Consider the following 26,175-nt stretch of genomic DNA (forward strand, 5'->3'; position numbering starts at 1 on the left):
TCCACCTTATAGTATATATATTCTTATATATACTTTATAAGACTCAAAATCCTCATTTTCTTTATCATCTCTATTGCTAAAATGCTCCACAAATTAGTAATTTCTCACCTTAATTTCCTCAACTTCTGTCTTGCTTCACTGTACCTCAGCGCCTCTTCACTCTGCCTATAATATTGTTGCAAGTCATCTTTATCTTCTTCAACACCAACCACATCCCTGCCCTCTTTAAATCCTATCATTGGCTTTGTCTCTTAGTGCATTCAATTCAAGTTCCTAGTCCTAGTCTGAAAGGCACTATATAGCATCATTCCACCTACATCTCAGCTCTCACTTCCCCCTACTTTTCTTGTCATTCCTTATGCTTTTCACAATACTTTGGTCCTGCTTCTCTGATCTAATTTTCTCCTTGAACCCTTTTATCTGAGGCTTCATCGACAAAGTACACACTATGTCCTTCATATCTGTTCTAGTAAAAGCACCTCTTCAAGCAATCTCACCTCTCTTTTTCCCCACTGCCTTGTTTTACTTAAAATATAACATCTTTGGGACAATGAACATGTCTTTATCTATAATTTTAAAGCATTCTGTACATTTCTGATTTCTGATTATAGTAAATGACTTCTAACAGTAAAATGAGTGGACGAAGGGGAAGTATTGTGGCTCAGACGACACAGGGAGAGATTGGTAATCAGAGAATTGGATTCTGTTCCCAGCACCTTTGTCAGTTTCAACGTTTGATACTCAGCTCATTTGTAAAAGGCCTTAAGATCTATGCATGGAAAGTACTAGGTAGGTCTTATTTAGGAAAGTTCTGGGTAATACAGACATATCAATTTAAATATTTGTTGCATTAATATTTTTACACTGATTGCAGATTGATCAGGGGCACTTGATTAAAATACACGTAAACCTCAATTTTACAAGTCTCATGAAGACACCCAAAACTTAATAAAATCTGGAGTTAAGTCAGGAGGTTTGGATAGAATAGCGTACTATTAGACTGGGAGACAAGGGCATTTTGACTAATACAAGGGATTTTTGGAGACCTGGAGTTCATAAAATTGTAGTCAAAGAGAGACAGGCTATGCTTAAGAAAACTCATTAAAAACTGTCAAAATAACAAATCCCAGATGAAAGAATTTGTGAACTTCATGAAAGTTTTCAGTTCAATATCAGCTTAGAACCTACATGATGGTACTGTATAGAAGACTGGCTACTTTAAACTCAGTTGTGGCTCCTTGAGTAGGCATAGTTCCTCTTGGAGTTCCAGGAAGCACAGCCACTGTACCACTCGGGTACAGAGTGGCACTTATGTTTCCTTTTATGCAAGTTTTGGAGGGGGCAGGTCACAGCTGTTTTTTCCCCTTTTGAGGTGGCTAGCACTGCCAGTATGCAATGTGGCTTTTCCTCTTGTGCAACAGCACAGGGCTAACCACAAGTCTAGCTCTTATGAGAAGAGGCTGAGGGAACTGGGCTTGTTTAGTCTGCAGAAGAGAAGAGTGAGGGAGGATTTGATCGCAGCCTTCAACTACCTGAAGGGGGGTTCCAAAGAGGATGGAGCTAGGCTGTTCTCAGTGGTGGCAGATGACAGAACAAGGAGCAATGGTCTCAAGTTGCAGTGAGGGAGGTCTAGGTTGGATATTAGGAAACACTATTTCACTAGGAGGTTGGTGAAGCACTGGAATTGGTTACCTACGGAGGTGGTGGAATCTCCATCCTTAGAGGTTTTTAAGGCCCGGCTTGACAAAGCCCTGGCTGGGATGATTTAGTTGGTGTTCATCCTGCTTTGAGCAAGGGGTTGGACTAGATGACCTCCGGAGGTCTCCTCCAACCCTAATCTATGATTCTACTAGGTTAACTATAAATAGTGCAAAATTGTTTGAATCTGTCGCATATAAAACCATAAATCCTAAAAAAGTGAGATCTTGATAGAATTTTAGGTGGAACTGAGTGCCATGGTTTTGATTCTAAGACAATTTAGAAAATGAGGACTGCAGTTACTATGTATGCATGTCTCTACAGGACTGACTAAAAGAGAAATCTAGGGTACCATCCTGACAGTACAAAATGTTAGAATGAGATTTGTATTAAGCTTCCCAAAACAGTTCCAACATAATACATAAAAAATAAAATTGTAATAGGAGAGTATTTACTGAACACTAAACTCCAAATTTAGTGGGGTTTTCTCTGTTGATGCTAAAGACACAGTAAATTGTCTTATTCTTTTCTTTTCTTTTGTATTACCATAGTGTCTAGGAGCCTTCATCATGAACCAGGACCCCGTTGTACAAACACAGAACAATATGGTGCCTGCTCCAAGGAGTTTACAATTTAGGTATGTACAGAGATCTTAGTATGACGTAAGAAACTCATTGTGCTTATCCTGTATTCAAATTTATATTAACAATTTAGTCACTCAACATTTTCTATTATATTCATGGAAAAATATTGACGACCTCTCAACTCGTCTCTAAATTCCCCTGGATGTTAACAAAAGACTATAGCCAAGAAGATTACCTTTGAAATATGAGATAAATTATGAGTTCAAATTGTGTATATTAATATTTCTCAAGTTTTCTCCATGATTATAGATATATTCTTACGTCTCAATAGAAGAAAAAATCTGATCCAAACATTTCACACAAACAAAAAAGCCAAGTTAGAAAATATAAATTCAGCCATATAAAGATGTAATAGCGATTGTCACGTTAGGAAAGGTTTAGCCCAGGGGTCGGCAATCTTTCAGAAGTGGTGTGCCGAGTCTTCATTTATTCACTCTAATTTAAGGTTTCGTGTGCTGGTAATACATTTTAATGTTTTTAGAAGGTCTCTTTCTGTAAGTCTATAATGTATAATTAAACTATTGTTGCATATAAAGTAAATAATGTTTTTAAAATGTTTAAGAAGCTTCATTTAAAATTAAATTAAAATGCAGAGCCCCTTGGACTGGTAGCCAGGACCTGGGCAGTGTGAGTGCCACTGAAAATCAGCTCACGTCCCGCCTTCGGCACACATGCCATAGGTTGCCTACCCCTGGTTTAGCCATTTAAAATGGTAAAATTAAACAAGATACAATTACAGCTATTGCAGATTCAGTCACTCTCTGAAGTTCTAAGCTCCCTCATGTGGCTCTAAGGATCCTAAGATTAGGAGCCAAATTAATCTCATTTCATTATTTAGGGTGAGCACTATAATTGAATTTGGGTACCTCTTAAGCCAGGGGTGGGCAAACTTTTTGGCCCAGGGCCCACATCTTAGAATAGAAATTGTATGGCAGGCCATGAATGCTCACAAAATTGAGGTTGGGGTGTGGGAGGGAGATGGCTAAAGCACCAGTGGCAGAAGTTTCCTGCTAAGGCTGTTTGATTGTAGCGTAAAGATTGTTTTAAACTGTGGTTGTGAGAATGGCAAAAAAAAAAAAAAAAAAAAAGGTCCCTTTTCACTATTCTAGCACCTATAAAGTCTTGGGCAACAGATTTGTTTCAGGTGGTAGTCTGGTAAATCCAGACTGTCTCAGTTCAGTTGCTAGTATGGATCTCTCCTGTTGCAAGATAATTATTGGCTATTTTTCAGACAAGATTGATCAGATTAGGGGGGCTGTCTATTTCTGTAGTGGCAGAACAAGGTCTTGAGGGAACATGGGCCTCATCTTTGCTGCTAGAGTTTCAGACAACTATGCTTCCTGATATACTAGAGTTGCTTGGGAGAACTTTATCCCACATGTGCTTTGGATTCAGATTGTTCCTAGATGGTGAAGGCCATTGGGAGAGTATTGGGTCGCTTACTTATGGAGATTATCAACACCGCTCTTTAAAAGGGCAGGCTGCCTATTGCTTGAAAGGAAGCAATAGTGTGGCCTTTGCTCAAAAAGTCATTGCTGAACTTTGACAATCTTGCTAATTACCAACATCTTCCCTTTTTGTGTATGATTGTGGAAAAGGCTGTTGAGATAACAATCACAGTATTTAAATTCCTTTGATTGTCTTGACCTTTATCAGTCTGGGCATAGAGCTGGCTATGGCACAGACTACACTGACTAGAGGGCAGGGAGAGATCAGTGGTTTGAGCATTGGCCTGCTAAACCCAGGGTTATGAGTTCAATTCTGGAGGGGGCCATTTAGGGATCTGGGGCAAAAATCTGTCTGGGGATTGGTCCTACTTTGAGCAGGGGGTTGGACTAGATGACCTCCTGAAGTCCCTTCCAACCCCACGATTCTATTATCTTGTCTTAGTGGTGAAGACCTGGTATCTAGGCAGATGGTATTAGATCTCAGTTGAGCCTGAGGTATTACTGACTTACCTGCAGACCCTAGTGATAATGGATAGGTTTGCTCTTCAGTGCCTTTGTTCTTTTCTCTTGGAGATATCTCAATAAGTAGTTGTGGGCAATTGCTCCTCTTCCTGAAGAGCTTTAACATAGGATATTGCAGGGAGATGGCAGAGGTAACATTAACATTAGCTCCTTTGACTGAAGGAGTATGTCCATTAATGGCTATTAGCCAGGATAGGCAAGGAATGGTGTCCCTAGCCTCTGTTTGTCAGGGAGTGGAGATGGATGGCAGGAGAGAGATCACTTCATCATTATCTGTTAGGTTCACTCCTTCTGGGGCACCTAGCATTGGCCACTGTTGGTAGACAGGATACTGGGCTAGATGGACCTTTGGTCTGACCCAGTACAGCCGTTCTTATAGAATAGAATATCAGGGTTGGAAGGGACCTCAGGACGTCATCTAGTCCAACCCCCAGCTGGGACACTTGAGCTGAATCCTCAGTATAATGGCTGGGGAGGGGGGAAGGAGGGCCTGTCAGGACATACTTTGAGGTTTCTGAGACTCTGGAAATTGGCTTGAGTGAGCCCAAATTTGGTGACTTTTGGGGCAAGCTGAAAAAGGGTTTCTGGAGAAGGATGAGGGTATAGTTATATCTACACAGCACAGTTAACCCAGGCTGTTACCTCAGTTTTATTCTTATCCCCCTTACATGGTAGGTCAGTGGGTTAGAACTCAAGCTCTGCTTTAACTTTGCAGTCAGGATGAAGCCTAACTCACTCAAGTGCTGATAGTGCCCTCATAATTTCCTTCCAAAGGACAGAAAAATTCTCCCACAACTGACTGGGAAAAACCCCTTGAGTACCTGAACAAGTGCTAATCACCCAAGTTAACAGTGCAGTGTACACATACCATATGCTTCCTAGATGATGAAGGAGGTATGTGGCTGGCTGGCCAAGTTCATGGGGAACTGATATTAATGCTGCTGAGACATAATTTAAATGTATTTATTGTAGGATTAATTGTTAGAGAGACCAGAGACTTGGATAGGCATCTTTATTATTTTACATCTGGTTAACCAATTAAAATAAATCTTCAGCTCGCCAAGTCAGGAGATCTAAGCTGTGGGCAAGAATGGTTCAAAGAGCAGCTAAAAACAGGAGTCTCCCTGCTAAAGTAGGAGACTTAGCTGGTCTGAAATTGAAGTAAGACGGTCTGCCAACAAGCTTGCTCCATTTTCCACGAATTGGTTTAAAAGAAACCCTCACCTTTAAACTGGTGCAAGTTTTATGTGTGGACACAAGGCCTAGAACTGTGATCACAGGACATAGTTTCCTTCTTTGGCCCTCAAGCCAGCTCTTAGAGGTGGTACTCTGCCAAGATATGAGGATACGAGGTATACTGGTAGTTTATTTTAAAATTCAGAGTTACACCAAATCTCATTTTCTCTATACTTTAGTGACCCAGCCAGGGTAGGTCTGGGACGCTGCCACACCGTTTGCGTGCACTCTGGTTGCACCCAACGCCGGCGTCTGTGGTGCTCTGGGGCCCCCGCCCTGCCTCAGGGAGGAGGCGCTGTGCTCCAGCTCCCAACGTCCCCGCGTGCTAAAGTGACAGGCATGGCCCAGCCGCCGCCCGCGCCCTGCCTGCCCCTCAGGCTGCCGCGCAGCCGCTCGCGCCCCTCAGCCTCCCCTTCCTGCCTACTCCCGCTTCAAGTGTCTCCGCCCCCCGAGCAGCTGAGCTGCCCATGACAGCAGCGCTGCCACCCCTCACCCACCAACTGCGCACTCAGCCGAGCCCGCCTTCCCTAGCCCCCTAAGCGCTCGCCCCTCTCCCCTGCGATTGGCTGGGCGCGTTGTCTCTCCGGCATCTCCCCCTCCCATTGGGCGAGACCATGGCGCCGCGGCCCTGCTCCCCGCCCCTCCCGGTGCTATCGGTTGATCCGAGCGAAGAGTAAATAGAAGCAGGAGCCCAAAATGGCGGAGTCTCCCAGTCCCGTTCGCGGCGCGGTGCCGCCGCCGGAGCAGGAGGCGTTCGGCGCCAGGCCGCCTCCGGCTGCCAAGGCCTCCCGGGGGCCCCAGCCGGCCGCCAAGAGGCTGAAGGGAGCTGACGAGAAGGGCCTGAAGGGCCCCAAGCGCGTCAACGGCGAAGGGGGCGGTGGTGGCGGGAGTAATAGGCAGCAGCCGCCGCCACCACCAGCGTCGGGCTACGGCGGCCCGACCGCCTGGGGCTTCGCGTCGCTCCCTGCCGGCCCACCCGGGGGCGGAGGCGGCTTCGCTTTCCCCTCTCAAGTGCACGGCAAGCTGTTGCCGCCCGCCGTGTTGCTGCCGGCCCCCTCCCACCAGCAGCACCAGCACCGCCACCACAGGCACCGCCTGGACCCGGCCACCGCCGGCGGGGGTGGCGGTGGCAGCAGCAGCAAAGCCAAGCGGCCCAAGGAGAAGCGGGACAAGGAGAAGAGGAAGCACGGGGCCCTGGCGGCGGGAGGCGGCCTGAGTGCGGCCGGCCGGGAGGAGAACGGCGAGGTGAAGCTGCTCTTGCAGAAAGGTGGGTGCCCGGGGCTGCGCTCCGCGGCGCAGGGTGACTGACCCCTCAATCCCCCCCGGGCTGGGACACCTGAGAAGCCGCCGGTTTCAATGGAGGGTGACTGAGGAGGTGATGGGAGGGGCTGGGGGAGCAATCAGAGGGGGGATGTGGCGGGGACAGGAAGGGGGCAGCACCGCGGGGGGAGGGCGTGGCTGGCAGGTGGGGGTTTCCCGGGTGCAGGGCTTTGGGTCTCCCTGAAGCTGCTGGGCTGGGAGCAGGAAATGGTTGTAATGTTGAGTTACTCTTTGATCGGAATGGCTGCCTCTCTTCCTCCCCCTCCCCCCAGTGAATACGTTGGCTTGTTAAGGGTGTTTCTAAGGGAGTGTGCCCGCGTCCACCCCCGACAACGGAAGGGGCCAGGGATACCTAGGCTTGGAGTGCACCTTGGGAGAGAGAGTTGCTGTTGTGTAGGTTTCGTAGAGAAAGCGGCAGCAACAGCTCGGTCTGGCGGATCCTGTCAAAAAAGGGGGTGTGGAATTAGCGATGGCGTCAGCTGGAAGCTGCCAGAGGCCTTAGGTTTTCATACCTATTAGGGAAATAAGGATGGCTAGTGGTCTGATTCAGTTCATCAAATGAAACTCTTCTTGCCATTGCTGTGGAAATAATGAATATTCCGAGAAGGTGTAAGCTGCAAACGCTTTCCTGTAACAGATATGAGACCCTGGTGTATTTTTTTTTTAGGCTATTAATTTTTTATGGGTTGTGCCATGCAGTGGTAGAGAACAACATGCTTCTAGACTCTAGAGAGGTGGCCATTGAAACCCCATCTGAGTGCCTCTTCAGAATCCTTTCCAGAGGATCATCAGGGTGAAACTTCTGAGAAGTACTTAGGAGGGCTCAGAAGAAACGGAAGGTGTTTTGGGCTGACTTAAGTGGCTGAACATAACTAGAGAGAGCTTGAACTTTCCTCTGGAGGAGTGGTAGATAATGTGTTGGCTTTTTTATATTCGACCAAAATCATCACACAACTTTTAGGGTCTACAAGCCCCTCTTCCCATGTACGATGAGAAGAGCTTAGAACAATTCCTGATGCTTAGGGCTATCTTAGGCTAGTGGCCACTTTAGTTAAAACTTATCACTTGTTTTAATAATTAGGCTCTTTCTAGTCATATTTTTATTCATTAATATTAGACCTTGATCCTTTAAAGACTTTAAGGACATACTTAGTGTTGTGAATAGTTCTGTATATTATTCACAAGCTTAAAGTTAGGCATGTGCATAGGTCTTTGTGGGATTGGGGTCTTAAACACTACACATTTCTGGTAGTTAAATTGACAAGCCAGAGACACAATAGTTGAACAAGTAAAATACTTAAGACTAATTATGAAAGTTTCACCAAAAATACTTCCACAAGTTTCATCAAAAATACTTATTTTTTTTAAAAAGGTAATTCTCCATATATATGTCTAACAGGGATGAAGTCTTCCTGCCTGCTAGGAAAATGGGTACTAAGAGCTACCCAGCGGTATGTTTGCTACAAAGTTTTGGAAAAATAACACTCTGAATGAACAGAGATTTATTTCCTCAATGTGTCACAAACATATAAATGCATCCGTGGAAACAATGTTACAATAACTAGATAAAATGTCTCTAAGTCTTTAAAAGATACTGTATGATAAATATGATTGTCACATGAAGATGGGCCCCCTTGAAAATACTGGTTGGCTGTTTTATTAGAGGTGCTACAACAACAGGCTTTTCTCTGGGAAATGACAAACAGATAGTATATGGACAGGCAAAAGTACTTGAGACTTTAGCTATAAAGCCTTGTGAATATTTGTCCTAACCTTTCAATTACTGCTTGAAAAATTCATGCACCCTAATGGGTAAAACTTTTCAAAGCAAATGAGGGCCACACTACATCAGTTTTTCCATAGCACTGTGTGGTGTTTTTTTATCTTGCTGTTTTGGCTGTAATTATAACTTTCTAAATGTGAACTTAATATAAGCTGAAGCAGTATCATCGTCCTGAGTCTGCAGCCAGACAGTCCCCCTGCTTTTACTGCTGGCAAAATGATGAGCAGCATCATGGAAATTTACAAGGTCGGTCACTTTTTCATTTTTGGTATTCAGAACAGGGTGGGCAGTATTGAAACAATAAATTTCACATTTGCTTGAGGAAAGCTATGAGAATTAGCAGAGGTATGTCCTGGAATTATTCAAGGGAGAGGAGATCCCAGAAGAGACTGAGGGGGGATGATGTAGTGGTAGGGATATATTCTTCATGCCCTCATTGTTTTAGGGATGGGGATAAACTCCTCCTGGTGGGATGTCTACCATGCTTTCTAAGTCTTGAGTTTTCTGAGTGTCATAGCAAATTGATAGTATAACTAGGAATCCTGAAACTAAATTTAAAAAGGGGAAAATGTTACCTGTATACTAGTGGTTCCCAACGTTTCCAGGCTACTGTACTCTTTCAGGAGTCTGATTTGTCTTGTGTACCCCAGGTTTCATCTCACTTAAAAACTACTTGCTTATAAAATCAGACATAAAAATACAAAAGTATCACAGCACTCTATTACTAAAAAATGGTTAGTCTCATTTTTAGTATATAATTATAAAATCAATTGGAATGTAAATATCGTACTTGCATTTCAGTGTATGGTGTATATAGAGCAGTATAAACAAGCCATTATGAAATTTTAGTTTGTACTGACTTGGCTAATGCTTTTTATGTAGCCTGTTATAAAACTAGGCAAATATCTAGGTGAATTGATGTACCCCCTGGAAGACATCTGTGTACTCTCAAGGGTGCGTGTACCCCTGGTTGAGTACCACGGCTGTATACAATTAAGTCTTGACATACATAGTAGGCTGTGGAAACAGTCTTCCGAGACACATTGTGATGGTTCTGTTGTTAGATGCTTAAAATTAGGTTGGAAAAGGCACTGACTAGTAAATGTACCTTAGGGAATAATACTGAACTGGCAGGGAAATAGATGATACCTTAGTTTCATCCCATTTCCAGCACTTTTTAAACAGGTATGTGTATCAGCTAGTCTTTTTGTTAATGGTACTGAACTCTGCTTTCCACTGTTGTGTTGCTGAAATGAAAAAAAGCAGTTGGCTGAGAAACAGACAAATAGAGTACTTGGGCTTTGTTTTTATAAAAATATTAATGTAATTTAGTGTAATACTAACAATCTGAATGTCTCAAATACATTTCAGAAGCAAGTCTTCCAATCTTTATAATTGGCATGAGTTTAGGAGCATGTGAAGAAACTTCACCTTGTTGCAATTGTCAAGAAAAGTTGTCTTTGCCAACAGAAAGGGAGAATGATTTGCAGTGGCATCCTCCATAGTCCTAATTTGTTGTATAATGGCTAGAGAATAATGATTTGGAGGGGAGAAAGAAAGAGGGGTTTTCTCCTTCTGTTTCAAATGATTGTACTTATATCTTTAATCAGTCAGGGCTGTTGATTTTTGTTCACTTACTGGGTATCCTCCTTTGGTAAGTGAGCTCATTACTGAGGAACCTTCTCTTCCTGAGTAATGCAAAGAAATTAAATCTTGTAGATCAAGGATGTGAAGCTCATTTGGATGAGAGGGACGGATCCCATGTTTAATTATGGTCTTAGTGCCCAGGTATAAATTCAAAATGGCATACTTCCCTCCTTCCACAATGACACTAATGATAGTAGGCAATTCACACAGAGATCAAGGGGACTATAGTGTATTTATGTAGTATCTAAACTCTTATTTCTGTATTTTCTTTTCTGCAGCAGCTCCCAGTTTCTGCTCCTTGAGAGCTTTTCTCCCTCCTAACCTGTTCTGTCCACCAGAATGATTGGTTAACTTTGACTTGGCAGTGCCATCACCATGATGGTCTTTAATGTTGACATTTGAACATCAGAACTTCGATTTAAACTCTGTTCATTTTTTGGGAGGTTCTCTGCAGCCATGAGAGTAAGAAACTTTTTTTAAAAGAGCTTAGATTCCACACAATCTGCGTGCGTACGTACTCCTGGGGGAAATCTGTGCCACTGCGCAATGCAAAATTTGTGCAGAATTCATGTTGTGTGCAGAATTTCCTTTTCCCCTACAGAATTGGTGCTGCAGAGCTGCTGGCTGCCACTAGGGGACACTGGACCTGGCAGAGTCCAGCTTCCCAGCTTGCAAATAGAAGATACAGCCTGGGGGAAGGGGCAGGAAGAGCTGGAGGTTCTGAGGAGCTGCAGTTCCTAGCAGACTCTGAAGGAAGGAGGTGTCTTGCAGGAAACTCTGTACAAGCCCGATACCCAGGCTGTTTTCCCTCTGGATTCCTGGGCTCTGGAAGGTGCCCCCCAGCTGGGCTCTGTGGGGGATGGGTTGCAGATGTCTGAGCTGGGGAGGCCCAGCAGCTGGTTTCGCGGGGGGAGGAGAGGGGGTAGAGGAACAGAAACTGGGTTGTCAAAGGGTTTTATTTAAGTCTTTGGGGGAATTTTTGTTGTTTGTTTTTTGTTATAGACATAGTTGCTGACAAGTATATTGAAACAAACTACCAAAATAATTGATTATGTAGTGTTGTTTTGATAAATAAAATATGCATCATTTTGCAGAACTTGAAAATACTGTGCACAGAATTTTTTTTGTGTGCAGAATTCCCCCAGGATTAGAGTTATATCATGCACCCTGTGCTAAGTAATCTGTTGCTGTGTAAAAGCATAGAAAGACCATCCTCAATTTCTTCTGAACAAAACTGAAAACTTATCATCCTAAAGCAATATAACACAGGTATCGAGATAAAATTTAGATGACTAAATTCCATGGCCAAGCATGACACGATTCTTATTCAGAAAATCTTGTAGTAGCTAAAGAGCACAGGATTTTGCAGCAGAATGCCATGCTATCAAACATCAACAAGATGTCAAAATAATGCAACTTTCTTTCATTTAAAAAAAAAATTGACCTGTAGCATAAAAGGTTACCTTCAGAAGACACATGCATTTTTCTGTAGCTTTATTCAGATTTACAGTAGATTCCTTCTACAGTTAAGAAGAGTAGCCTACCTTTTCTTCTGAATGTTGTCTTCTCTAATACACAACTTTCTATTGCTCTCTGTTTTCCTGTGACCCTGGCTGCTATCAGTGCATTTTTTTTTTTGGTAATCTATTATATGAAATGTTTGCTTACTGTGCAAGTGACATACGTTAGTTCTTAACTTAATTTCCCTTCACACTCCCATCATTTTATCCTTAAGAGGTAGGAAAAGCAGATCACAAGGTGACAGTAAGTGGTGTAATATGGTTTTATAATTTGGATCTTTCTTATATTCTTCTTAAGTTCTTTGTTTTTTAAGGCATCTGGGGCCTGTAGCATACCCATACTGATTATAGCTGTTAAACATTTTAAAACAATTTACATATGTAAGCTATATATATATAATGCAGTATATAAAGTTGAGTGTGTGTTACTCTATAAGCATATCAATTTCCAAACACAGAGGTCGTCATTAACAAGTCTTGGGTCAGTAATAACAAGACTGACAATGTGAATATGCAGCAAAATAATGTATTTTCAGGAGATGGAATACGATGTGGCTAAATCAGAGGTCTGGGAATTGGGAGATTCAGATTCTGTATCCAGATATACAAGGGACTCTGTTATCTTGGGCAAATCTTTTAATCTCTGTCAGTTTCCTCATTCTTGAAATGGGAATATTTCCTCATCACCTTGAGATATGAGGCTTAATTGATTTTTTTTTTGAGATCCACATTGAATGAACTGTTAAATTGCATATCTGTTCAAGACTGTTGCATAAAATTGGGGAGATTAGAGGCAGCAAAGTAAGGGACTATAAAATGAGAATGTAAAACAAGTCCTGGTCTTCTGTTCTACTAGCACTGACCATATTATGTTACACTAAGCTATTTGGTGGGTTATTAATGGGGTGAATAAAAGTGGGAGTAAATTTGTCTTTTTTTTTTTCTTTTTTAAAGTTCTTTTAACCTTAGAGTAGAAAATGATATCTGAACTTTTCAAAAATAGCAAGTGGCATGCATAAAACACTTTTCCTTCCTATACCTGATTGCTTTGCTTTTGCAGGGCAATAGCAAAACTTTTTCTGTGCGCGAGTACTAGTGTTCTGTTAGTATCATGGCAAATGCACCAGGTAGATCAAACTGATGACCCTAACTACCTCTGCAAGTTACCTGATGATGATTAACACCATAGCTTGAAGACCTAGCATTTCCGGCTTAAGCTGATATAATACAAATACCAGCTTTGAAAATTTGAAATGCACAGTTTGTTTTTTGGGCAAGTTAACATTAGAGGCCCTCTGGTACCTTCTCTCAAATGTGAGATAGATAGTTTATGAATGGTGGGTTTAAATGATTGATTGAACGCTAATTTTGACCCACCATAAGTAAGGAAGCATCTGAAGGGCACTCTAATACACAGATTGGTTTACATCTTCTCATCTTTCCATAAAAGACTGGTCAGCAGATAAAAGGGTCATGGGAGTGGGGCAGGGAGTGGCACAGAGGGCATGTCTAAACTTCAAAGAAAAACCCGCAGCTGGCTCATATCAGCTGACTGGGGCTGCAGGGTTGTTTCATTGTAGTGTAGACTCATAGACTTTAAGGTCAGAAGAGACCATTATGATCGTCTAGTATGACCTCCTGCACAGGACAGGCCACAGAATCTCACCCACCCACTCCTGTAATAAACTAACTTATGTCTGCGCTATTGAAGTCCTCAAATCATGGTTTAAAGACTGCAGGGTGCAGAGAATCCTCCAGCAAGTGCGCCATGCTGCAGAGGAAGGCAAAAAAAATCTAGGGCCTCTGCTGATCTGCCCTGGAGGAAAATTCCTTCCCGACCCCAAATATGATGATCGGCTAAACCCTGAACACGTAGGCAAGACTCATCAGCTAGACACCCAGGAACTCGGATCCCACCCCATCTAACACATCTCATCACAGGTCATTGGGCATATTTACTGCTAATAGTCAAAGATCAATTAATTGTGAAAATTAGACTATCCCATCATACTATCGCCTCCATAAACTTATCAAGCTTAGTCTTGAAGCCAGATATGTCTTTTGCACCCACTACTCCCCTTGGAAGGCTGTTCCAGAACTTCACTCCTCTGGTGGTTAGAAACATTCTAATTTCAAGTCTAAACTTCCTGCTGACCAGTTTATATCCATTAGTTCTTGTGTCCACATTTGTATTGAGCTTAAATAATTCCTCTCCCTCCCTGGTATTTATCCCTCAGATATTTATAGAGAGCAATCATACTTCTTAAACATGGGAGACCAGGACTGCACACAGTATTCCAGATGAGGTCTCACCAGTGCCTTGTATAATGGTACTAACACCTCCTTAGCTCTCCTGGAAATACTCGCTGGATGCATCCCAAGGCCGCATTAGTTTTTTTCACGGCTGTATCACATTGGCGGCTCATAGTCATCCTGTGGTCAACCAATACTGCTAGGTGCTTCTCCTCCACTGTTACTTCCAACTCATGAGTCCCCAGCTTATAACAAAAATTCTTGTTGTTAATCCCTAAATGCATGACCTTGCACTTTTCACTATTAAATTTCATCCTATTACTATTACTCCAGTTTACAAGGTCATCCAGATCTTCCTGTATGATATCCTGGTCCTTCTCTGTATTGGCAATACCTCCCAGCTTTGTGTCATCTGCAAGACTTCTGGGCTCAGGCTGTAGCCTGAGCTCTAGGACCCTCCCACATTGCAGGGTCCTAGAGCCTGGGCTCGAGCATGAGCCCAGAAATCTACACTGCAATGGAACAGTCCCGCAGCCTGAGTCAGCTGATATGGGCCAGCTGCAGGTTTTTCATTGCAGTGTAGACATACCTTGAGGGGACAGCTTCGTGTGTGTGTGTGTGTGAGAGAGAGAGAGAGAGAGAGAGGGAGCTAGCTGCTGAACCTAGTGTGTGGGGGATGGTTCTTAAATCCACAGAAAAGAAAATGTTTTCTTTACCCTGCAATAGGCCTCCTTCTCTCCCTCTCCTTCTACAGATCTCCTAATGTCATAGGAAGGGGATCCCTGCTTCTGTAGCCCTTGAGGGGGAGACAAAGTGAGGACAAGGAAGTGGAGGAAGGAGGTAGATGGGCACTGCTCCCTTCGTTGAGACTTGTGCACACAAGGAAATCACACTTTTCTTTTTCCAGCACAATCTGCCTTGTGTCCACACACAGATGAGCTTCTGTCTGATTATCTTGCTAACTAAATTATTAAGCCACTTCAGAATTGACTTAACTCAGTTTTTTTGTCGGAATTCAGTTGGTGTAAGCTCCATGTGGATGCATTGCCATTCCGATATAAGTAGTTCAATTCAATTAGTTTTTCTACGGCTATCCCATGCTGCAGTTGGTCACTGCTAAAGTGACTTGTCTGGTTAATTATGCACACTCCACAGCTCCAGAGTCAAGGTCCCCTAGATAAGATATCCTGTGTCTTTGCCTCCTACCTGCACCCTCAAATCTGTTGTTCTGGTATATGCCCATGTTGTCTTTTTGTGATTGACTCATTGCAAGGTGTGAGGCCGTTGTAGTCCCCCCTGCTTTCACGTGGTCCTGTAAACAGGTCCTTGGACTGAGTTTTGCCATGAGGAGAGAAAGCACATCCAGTCTCATCTCTCCAATGGTCACTGGAATGCTAAGGTTGAAGGAAATGGGTTACTCCTAGGACAGATCTCCATGCCAGAGCAAAGCCAAGGAGCAGCAGCAGAACTATAAAATACATGGGATGACAAGGCCTCAGGCAGTACACGTACTACATGTGCGTGCTATGAGGGGTTGGATTTTTGTTTAAAGATTTCTTTAAGCCCACAGGAGGGAAGAACCTCCAAAAAGTTTTAGGTGGCCTCTTGGTTTTCAAGATGAGCCTTATGAAGTTCTGAAGTCTCTTTATGGAGAAAAAAGTTCGAGTAGTGCGCCTCTTAATGACTGGGTTATATTCTGATCAGTCTCTGAGGAAAAGGGCTAGGGAAAGTGTAGGGTTCTAACAGCCCTCTGTTGGCTTAATTAAGCATGACAGGGATGACATTACCTGACATAATTCTAAAAAGAGAAATGTAATAACTTTTGATAGGCAAGGTTACTGTTCAGAACCATAGTAAAGGTACTAAATCACTGTTACAGGAGTCCAGTGAGGTAATTTTTCTTTTTTGCTACAAATTGGCAAAATGTTATAAGGAAACTATTCACCTGATGTCTTCTAATGGATCCTAATTCAAGAACCAACTCTGTTTTTGTTTTTGTAGTGGAAAGAGACTGTTTGCTTCTGCTGTCCCCGGCAGGATAGGTGGAGTCCTTCCTCAGCACTTCCTTGGTCATGTGGCAGTAGTTCATTCCTTACTTCTGCTGTTCCAGCTCTCTCAGAATTTTTGGTAGGCTTAACTTTTTTAGTGGGCTTCCCCAACTGAAACAGAAAAATGGAAATTGCTGGAGTTGCATTATTTCACTTTTCATCTGCTGGGGATCCTGCTTGATATTCAGACTTCCCTAGTGATTTTGGGAAAATATATTTTTATCTTTTTCACACTTAGTGGAATTGGGAACATGCCTCTCTTCTACTTTTTTCTTTTAAATTTAACCTTTTCCCTTTATTCAGTTTGCTTTCATTTCCCTCATATTCTATATGATGCTTCATGTGAACACTTCCTCACTCCCCTTTTCTTTCCTCAGTGAAGTAGGAATTGGTAGACTTATTTCACTTTCAGAACATAGACAGTAGGAACTTCCTCAGACTTTCCCATTCCAGCTATCATTATAAACTTCTGGAAGTTTCTGATCAACTTTCTTGCAAGTCATCCAGTATCTCATTAGATTGAGCAGTAGTCATCAATAGGATACATTTAAGTGCACATGAAGTGTTAGGGCAGTGGTGGCGATGGTGGATTTCTCTTGGAAGTTCAAGGCATACAGAAGTTTAGTTTTGAAATATAAAACTTAAACTGAGAGAAGCTTCACTTGCTGAGAAGAATTGAGGGAGTTTATACTTCTCTTGAAGGCAAATCCTGTTCCTATTTTTTTCCCACAGGATATTCTTACAGGTTTTATTTTGTGAGGGGACAGGACATGGAGAGCATATATAGAGATGCACAATAGAATCCAGCTCTGCATGCTATTGTTCAGCAGAAACTTGGGCTGAGGTTGATTGCTGCTGTACGGAATACCTGATCATTCTTCTGCACATAGTTAAGATACAAGTGGCATAGTCCTTAGCCCTAAAACTGGAGTTGGTGGCCTTGTTTGCTGTGCTGATGCAATGTCCTGTTTTCCTCCTCTTCCAGTCCCTGGCAGAACTCCCTAGTGCTCAGGCTGGGTTTGGGGCCTTAAATTTGTAAATTCATACCTCTCTTCAGGCTGTTTCCTTCATATTCAAAAAAACAAAACTGTATTTGTATATGTCTAGAAGGCCTTCTTTGGAACCATGAAGACTAAACCCTTATATCTTTTAGATGAAAACTTAATTTTTTCAGAAACTTACAGAAATGTAAGGAAGCCTTTCTTTGCCGTTCATGAGGGAAATTTTCCTTCTCTCCACTGGCAAGGAGATTTCTAGAATAACGTTTCAGATTCCAAGTTCTGTCCTTCCAGGATTTTGTTCTTCCCTGCTTAAAGGGACACCAGCCAAATCTTTCTGGCTGTTTTGAATAAGAAGAAAATAACCCTTTCTGTAGTCCAAAAATGCTGTGTGTTTTGTTTGCACACAAGTCTAGGTGGCCTGCTCTTGTATGTTTGCCTGCACTTCATATATGCAGGTGTCACAACCAATGAAGTAGTGTTCTTAAACTGTTAAACATTCCTCTGTATCTATATAACCAAATAAATGGATTTCAAATGGATATTTGAGATTTCACTTTTAAAAAGTACTAGTCTGCCTCTCCTCATTTTAATACTAAGACCAGTATTCTACATACATGCTTAATTTTTTCCTAAGTGTAGCACAGTTGGTGTTAGCAACACTGACTATCCTTTAACAGTAATTTGGTAAATATTTTGCCTTATGGAAGCTCTCTTTAAATCAGAGGGAGGAGGCAGAGGAAGAACACTTAGAATGTGGGTTACTATCTGGAAAACTAATGCAAAGCAGCTACAGCCTTTGACATTCTACAAGGTCCTAAAGCTTGTTGCTTCCAGTACTAAACCAGACTGGTTAAACCTCTCTTGCATCTTCATAGGCTTAGGGATACTATATTAAAAAAGAACAGGAGTACTTGTGGCACCTTAGAGACTAACAAATTTTATTTCAGCATAAGCTTTTGTGGGCTACAGCTCACTCGAAGAAGTGAGCTGTAGCCCACGAAAGCTTATGCTGAAATAAATTTGTTAGTCTCTAAGGTGCCACAAGTACTCCTGTTCTTTTCGCGGACACAGACTAATACGGCTGCTACTCTGAAACCTATATTCAAAATGTGGTTGCTACCATTTGTTTTGCATGTATTATGCTTCCAAGACTGGGAATAATCTGACTGACTTGTTTTATGCTCATTCATTTATAAACACTATATGTATAGAAAGCCCCCAATAGACCTTGGGCTAAATTTCATAATTCTGAACAGGATTGTCCTTCCCTCAGTTTTCACGTTGCTGGAAGGCAAAATTAGAAAATTGTTGATAACAGCAAGATACCTGGTTAGTAGATAATTACTGCATTTTCCAGTATTAGTAAATTCTAAAGGCTGTTTATTGTATAAATGAGAATTACCCATTCCCTATCTTTAAGAAAACCACCCAAAAACAAAACACAGCCCACACCCATCTCTTCCCTTCCCTTTCACCACCCCTTGAAATAAAAGCAAGCCTGTCTGATTTGGAGAGGGACTCTGCATTTCTCATTTCATTCTGAGTTAGTTCAGTAGATATTTCTTGGTTTGTATCTTGGGGCGGGGGTGGGAACGAAGATTTCCTTGCAGTGGGATTCTTTGTGTTGATCTAACAGCAGAGTATGCTGTTAAACAGTCATAATTTCTTGTTTTAGTTGATTGCATTTCAGTGGTAGGTGTAGTGTTTAGTATATAAAATAGAGAATGTTAAATATAGCATGAAGCCTGTATCAACATGAATTTGAAACTCCTGCATCCTTCAAAAGTGGTGTATTATGTAGCTCCTCCAAACTAATACAACTGAAACCTTTATAGCCAGGGTGTTGTGGCTTATATGAGACGCATATTTTACTTTTTTTTTTTTTTGAAATGTTCAAAAATAATCTCTCTAAGCCCCACTGAAGTCTTTGGCTAGGAGGTGCATCAAATGAGCACTACAACTGTATGTCATTAGTTTGGGACTCTCTTCTAAATTTCTTCTCATCTTGGATACATTTGCAGCATTGTCTGTGACCAAGTTGTGTGCTAGACATTTGAATTTATTTTCAGTTTGTTATAGCTTTTACTGCTACTTCTTGTAAGTATTCTGGTGTGTGTGCATTTTCTGATGTATCAGTTGTTTCTGTAAAGAAGACATTCTCTTCTATTGTCACACAAGCACATACAACAGGATAATTGTGGACCTTGCTCCACCGATCAAGACTCAGGTTAACTATTTCACCCTCTAGACATCTTGCACACTGCTCAATTTCTTTCATACACTTTATCCAGCAATTTGCCTGTGACATCTGCTCTGTTGGGTGGACTGTAGCCTGGTCTTAATGACTGAATCATTTTAATGAAGTGTGGGTTCTCAATCATATCGAAAGGAGAGTTTCTTGCATAAGCAAACCGGGCATTTTTTTCATCAATTACCTCTTTGTAATCTGCTGGTTCTTATCCCAAATTTATCAATGGTTGTTTCTAGATGATGGAGATTTTTTTTCTTCTTTTTGCTACAGGTGATATACTGTGGCTATGTGACATACATGATACTGAAACACTATCATTGGCAGATAACTTTGAAACTATAGAAAATGATGGTGATCTTGAAGGTGGATAGTCTTCAGAATGCTGTAGGTTGAGGATGGATTCTCCTAAACAAAATAAGTCAGTGCAGTTATTTAATTATTATTACCATACTGCTCATTTAGTATTACTCCTTGCATTCACTGACAGTACTACTTTAAAGGTGAAATTGTAAAAGGATGATCTGCTTATTTCAGCTATTTATTTTTTTAACACAACTGTGTCTAAAATGATAGTACCATAGAGTAACAACTATATTTTTTGCTGAAACATGAGAATTCAAGAATAGTCCAGAAGGAAGACAGGCAGTCCTTAAGAAAGAATTATGAAATAAAGTTTACAAATCTGAGGATCCTGCATGTTCAGACATGTTCCTTTCATTATCTTCAACGCAGCTTCCTCCTAAGAAGGAACACTTCTAGTGATGATGTTTCATTTGGGCAACCAGGCCTTGCATTTCTTTGTTGCACTGTTTGCATTTTGCACGCATGCCTGTCTTACCCACAGGTAGAGGAACTTCATTAAAATATTCCCAAATTGGGTCTCTTTTATGGCCTGCAGCCATTATAGGTTTTCCCTTCTAGTGAGAGAATGGTATGGTAGATCTCAAATCAATGAAGGCTACACTCAGAAAGACCTGGAATATGCTGCTCAAACAGTTTCACTTTTGTTTCTGCTGCCTGTTCCTCCCTTCTCACGTTTATCTCCAGACTACTTCTCCTTGTCCAGGTCTATTCCGCCCCCAACAATCTTCTGTTCATTGAACTTTTTGAAACTTTGCACTTTCAGAAAGAAGTAAGGGTGTACACAAATTTGCAGAAGGACAATAGGGTTGAGGTCTGTTATTTCTTACCCCTCTCTATATATTTATTTATTTAATTTTTTTTGCTGTTAACAAGCATATTCTCTCTGGAGACACAAATCCATAGTTTGAGAACTGCAAAACTAAGCATCTCTGATGGTATCTTCTAGACTGAGCACTGAGTCCCATTGGGTAGACAGAAAGATTAATCTAGACAGAAGCCCCTGAAACCCCATAAGATTGGGGTCTCTAAATCCATGAACTATTGTAACTCATTTACAAAACTTTTCTTAAACATTACATGAATATATTGTCTCATACTATAGAATTTATAATCCATATTCCATGATGAGATACATTATAGCTCAAAGATATCTTAATTAAAACTATCTTTAGCTAGGTGTTCCTTTCCCTCAAAAAGCATTTTATCAAAAAAATTAGATTTTTTTTTTTTTTAAATAATTGATTTGTATTCACCCTGGTTAGGTTATTTGCGATCTGAAACTTCCCCTTGTGATCAGCTGAGGTTAGCACAGGTGCTTGAACTAAATCTTCAGGTGTTAATGCCATGAGTGAATTGTGGGGGCAGGACACTTCTGGTTTTGGGTTTTTGGCTCTGGAGATTGCTCCCTTAAATTTAATGAATCACAAACTTACTGATATTCAAGGATGGTCCAAGTGCTATTTCCTCAAGTAGGGAGGGGAGGAGGTGATTTGGTTGTTTTGTGGACAATGGTGTTTGTCCTTTGCAAGGTATAACTATGTTGTGTGTTAGACATGATATATGTACTTTGAGCCTTAATGTATGGTGCATGTCTTTTAAAATAAAAAACAAACAAAAACTTACTTTTTTGTAAATATCTTGCTTAATATTACTTCACTAACATTTCAACCCCCCTAAGTCTCCACTTTCAAGAAACTGCTTAAAAGAAGATTGGGTATAGGTTTTTATTTGTGTCCTATTTTTACGTTTTAAATCCTTTCAGACTGTCATCTCTCTGCTGCTAAACTATGCTGTGTATATAGTGTACATCTGTGGTGCTTAATAAATGATGATTGAAAGGAGTTTATTTTGAAATTAGAGGTCAAGTTATGTATCTGCACCAAAAGGCTCCTAACATTGGTTTTATAGATGCAGACAACAATCTATATACAGACTGCTGTCAGCCCCATGCACCCTCACTTCATATACATTTATGAAGTATGAATCATGTGTGTTTGTGGAACGCAGTTTCTATGTAACGTAAAGGTCAAGCCTCTGAGCTTCAGGGTAGAATGCCCATTTGTGGCTACTTCAAGATTTCTAGAACAGTCTCTCCACCGGTTTCCAGGTGAATCAGAATAAAGTTGGCTAACATCTGTCTTGGGTTTCCTGCTGTTGGCCTTGGATTTTTCAGCCAGAATTCGATCCACTTATGCCAATATATTTTTAGATTACCCTATCAACATGTGGTTGAAATATATCCTAGAAGATTCTTATGATTATCTTATATTTTATTTATAATTTGGAAGAATAAGCCAGAACCTTTATTATTTTTCTTTTTCTGAGTGGAACCACATAATCTCATCAGTTCTCTAGTGCTCTGTTTTTCAAAAGGGTTTAAAAAAAAAAGCAAAAGGAGGGAACCCACTAAATATAATTTTAGATTTAATGGCACTACTTTTATTTTTTTAAACGTCATTTGCTGTGTATTGGCTCTTATCTTGGTAAAGGAGTTATGGATGTTTTGATTAATAAATAGCTGTTCTACATAAGTACTATAGTGCTTGAATTTGTTTCTCTAAAAGTTTTAAATAACAATATTGTGAACTGTGGGCCATATCTCAATTTTGGCATCTTCCTCAAAATTCCTTTGAATTTCATGTGAATTCAATATGTTGAATATGGAATGCAGCCTAAAATACCTCCAAAACTAGGTTCCACGTGAGTCCACCTTAAAATGTGGTACTTCTTTAAGGGGCCTCTTCACATACCCATTCTTGATGTGCCAGAGGGCTTGGACTGGCGCTTTCATGTCCCCTGCCCCTACCTTTTGTGGTTCTGAACATTTGACTGGTGCATCTGTAAAAGGGACACTGCACACAGACTACCTCATTTCCTTACAACTGTGATAGCAAGTGGATCAAGAACCTTGCCAGGTCCTTGAAATTGGATTTATTGGACTAGATCACTTCCAGTGCTGCTGACTTCTTTAATTAGGCATTAGGTTTTTTCTTTTTTAGGCTCAGGATCTGATGCATTTCTTACTGAACCCCAACCACCTTCACCTCGCTCCCCCTCAGAGTCCCATTACCATTGCACCAAGAATCATCTCCCCAACAAGCCCCTGTGCATCCAGATCCCTCCATCCCCTGCATCTGGATCCCCCCCATTGAGCCGCTCACACCCAGTTTTCCCCACACAGAACCCTCTCAACTCACACCAGGACCCCCTCCACGCTAATCCCCTCCACTCTTGGGTCCTGTCTTGCAGAGCCTGCCTGCCCACACCTGATGCACCTGGCACAGAGAGGCAGGGCCTTGGGGTGTTTCTGGGGCAAGCCCAGTCCTTCCACTGCGTCAGGGTTTGATTCAGCCTCACTGCTGACTCAGTGTCCCAGGCAGAGCTGCACAGTGATCTCCCACCTCTGTGCAGCCAGTGGCCTGTGCTCCACAAGGCTGGAATCTCCACATTTATTTCACAAACAAAATTTGTGGAATTTTAAAATATTTTGATGCAGAACTTTTAATTTTTTGGCACAGAACATCCTCAGGAGTATTAATGGAAAGTAACTTTTTTCCTTGCTCTGTGTGCATTACCCTCACCCTCAGGACCAGAAAGGACTTCTAGAATTGCCTCCTTGCTATAAAAGCAACATCGTGGGTGAATACGATGCATCCGAAGAAGTGGGTATTTCACCACCAGCTCCATGCTGCAAACGTCTGTTTAGTCTATAGATGCATGGGATTCTTTTGTGCTTTTTTACAGACAGAGAACACGGCTACCCCTCTGCTCCTTGCTATGCTGTTGAGGAAGCATTAGTGGCTAAACCTTCTGGCTTTGAAATGCATGGTTCCTTAAGTGTGGTGACAGCAGCTTCAGCTCTGACCTTGCTTAGGGGGGTTAAAAAGCCTGGTATGGTGTCAGTCACTGTGAATCCACAAAGATTTACTCCTGGGGAAATTCTGCACCAAAAAACTCTGTGCACAATATTTTAAAATTCTGCATATTTTATTTGTCAGAATAACATAATATAATCATGCCAGTTTCAATTATTTTGGTAATTTTATTTCAAAATACCTGTCAGCAAGTATGTCTGTAACAATACAGACCAAAAAAAGATACTGGTAATTTTTTTTTGACAAATAGATTCCTTACTAAGCATATTAATACAGAACTTTGTGTAATACAGTTCTGTATTGTAATTTAAATGAATTTCCTGCACTCATCAGAAACCATGCAAAGGCTTAGGGGGAGTCAGGGATAGCAGAGGAGCCGAGGTAGAGAGAAGGAGCTTGGAGTGAACTTGGAGGGTTGTTGGATGTGGGTTTGAGAAGTATGGAACAGGTTTCTTGGGGGGATGGGTGGTATTAAGGTTTTGGGGAGCCTCCCCCATACAGAACCTGGCTGACCCCAAGCCTCTCCCATTCAATCAGGCACATCTGCCCTGTCCCCAAACCCCCATCCTCAGGGGTCTCTGCAGCTTCTTCCCCGCCATCCCCATGTGGCCTTGCCTCCCCACTCCCATTCAACCCCTGGCTCAACGCTGTCACCCCAGTCTGTGACCCCCCACCAGCTCTGTGTGCCTCACTCTTTCTGTCCTAACCTGGCTCTGCGACCAGGGTGCTGTAATGAACTTCTCCTCCTGAGGGAATTCTGTGCACAAGCACAGAATTTTTTCCCCCCACAGAAAATACATTCTGCCCAAGAGGTGCAGCAGTTCCAGCTTTTCCAACCAGAGTCCACTATGGCACCAGAACCGCCAGCTGCGTTCATGCTGCTGGTGGTTCTGGTACTACCGCGGACTCTGGCTGGTAAAAGGTGGAACTGCAGCACTTGGGCAGAATGTATTTTCTGCTGTAGGTGGGGAGGGGCAGGGGGAGAATTCTGCACATGCACAGGGGTGCAGAATTCCTCCAGGAATAAAGATTGCATTTTACTGATCATAAGTGCTTAGCCTCAAGAGTTGGCCTCTGCTGAAAGGGCCAGTCCTAAGGAGCATACAGCTATGGATCCAGTACTTACTGTTCCGTGTAATGAAGTGCAAAAACTTAATTAATGGCTCAGTCTTCAGAAGTCAGAGCCATGGCAAATAGTGATAAAACCCAGACTGAATTTAAAAGAGGGAAAATTAAAACTGAATATTGAGAGAGTCTTCCAGGTAAGCACTGTTAGGTTGTGGAAAAGTGGTGTAAGCCCTAATGCTGGGACACTTAAATTTTAAAAAAGAATTCTTGTTGTGCCAATACAATATTGCAAAAGGAGAGGCCTAGCTGGCCTGATATTTTTCTTCCATTTCCATCTGAAACTAACATCTAATTGCTGTTTATGCTACACTGCAGCCAGGGCATTCCATGTAAAAGATCTTGCATCTCCAGATTTGGCTGGAGTGTTTGTTTCAAACAGGTCAGCAGTAGTGACACTTGAAAGATTCCAGTTGTTTTTACATTTATCCTTTGAAAGTTTTATTTGCAACATGGAGTATTCAGGTTTAGGATATTAAGAGGATGTTTTGGTGCAGAGTTGCTGTTGTGGACATGCCTGTAGGAAAATGCAAATTCCAATTTTTCTTTTGGATTTCTTTGGAGGATAAGAAATAGACAAAATATTTAATGAACCTGTGAACTTCAAGAAATCAAATCTACTTGCAATGAAATATAAACATGCCATAAGTACTGACTTGTGATGAATATGCATAAACTATTTTAACCACTGATACATTACCAGTGTATAAAAGGTTGTGTACAGTTGGTTCAACAGACCCAGAAAACAGACGTTTAGCATAGCTAGACAAACTTTCAATATTGTACAACAGATATGAGATACTTGTAAATGTTTTATTGTCCAAGTCCTGTGATTTAAATATCTCTTCCTTTCCCACTCTCTCCCCAGACTGATTAGACGCTTTGTGTAGTTTGGAACATGCATGTGACAATTTCATGTGAAACTCTTCTGTTCCTGCTCAGTCTTAAAATGTTTCCCTTTCAGATGAAATCAAAGACAAAATTAAAGAGAAGGACAGAGAGAAGCAGAAAGAAAAGAAGAAACATAAAATAATGAATGAGATCAAGAAAGAGAATGGTGAGGTCACATTATTGCAGAAAGGTAGGTTCAAACAAAATAGCAGTGTTCATCAGTAATGTGTTTAATGTCTAAAATAATTGTATATTTCCAGTGAATACTGAATTTTAGTGGCACTTCTCATATTTTAATGAAAAGCCCATTTTCCAGATGGTTGTAATGAGGCAGTGTAAATGTTGCATATTGAAAACTGAAAATCTGCTTTGGTCATATGTGCTATTAAATAGGAAAAAAGTATTTTCTCCTGGATATCATAGTTTAAATGCCCCATACATCATACTTTGCAACATCTCATGCAGTCTCACAAATAATTGACTCTCACTTGCTGTTGGATTACATTTGTCTCCCTGTGTGGGCTCCATATAGAGGTAAAAGGCTGTTTTC

At 41.6% G+C, this 26,175-nt stretch overlaps 1 protein-coding gene across 4 annotated transcripts in view; it reads left to right on the forward strand.

Annotated features, from left to right (window-relative positions):
• Positions 1-6,215: 6,215 nt before the first annotated feature.
• Positions 6,216-26,175, forward strand: part of RSBN1L (round spermatid basic protein 1 like) — a 99,588-nt gene continuing 79,628 nt past the window's right edge. For all 4 annotated transcript variants that reach the window (XM_039517827.1, XM_039517834.1, XM_039517843.1 and 1 more), the window contains exons 1-2: positions 6,216-6,815; positions 25,699-25,815. In XM_039517827.1, the coding sequence (XP_039373761.1) occupies positions 6,245-6,815; positions 25,699-25,815 (688 nt within the window). In that variant the 5' untranslated portion in view covers positions 6,216-6,244. The remainder of the gene's footprint in view (positions 6,816-25,698; positions 25,816-26,175) is intronic.

Source organism: Mauremys reevesii, linkage group 1 (assembly GCF_016161935.1).
Source record: "Mauremys reevesii isolate NIE-2019 linkage group 1, ASM1616193v1, whole genome shotgun sequence".
NCBI classification, from domain to species: Eukaryota; Metazoa; Chordata; order Testudines; family Geoemydidae; genus Mauremys; species Mauremys reevesii.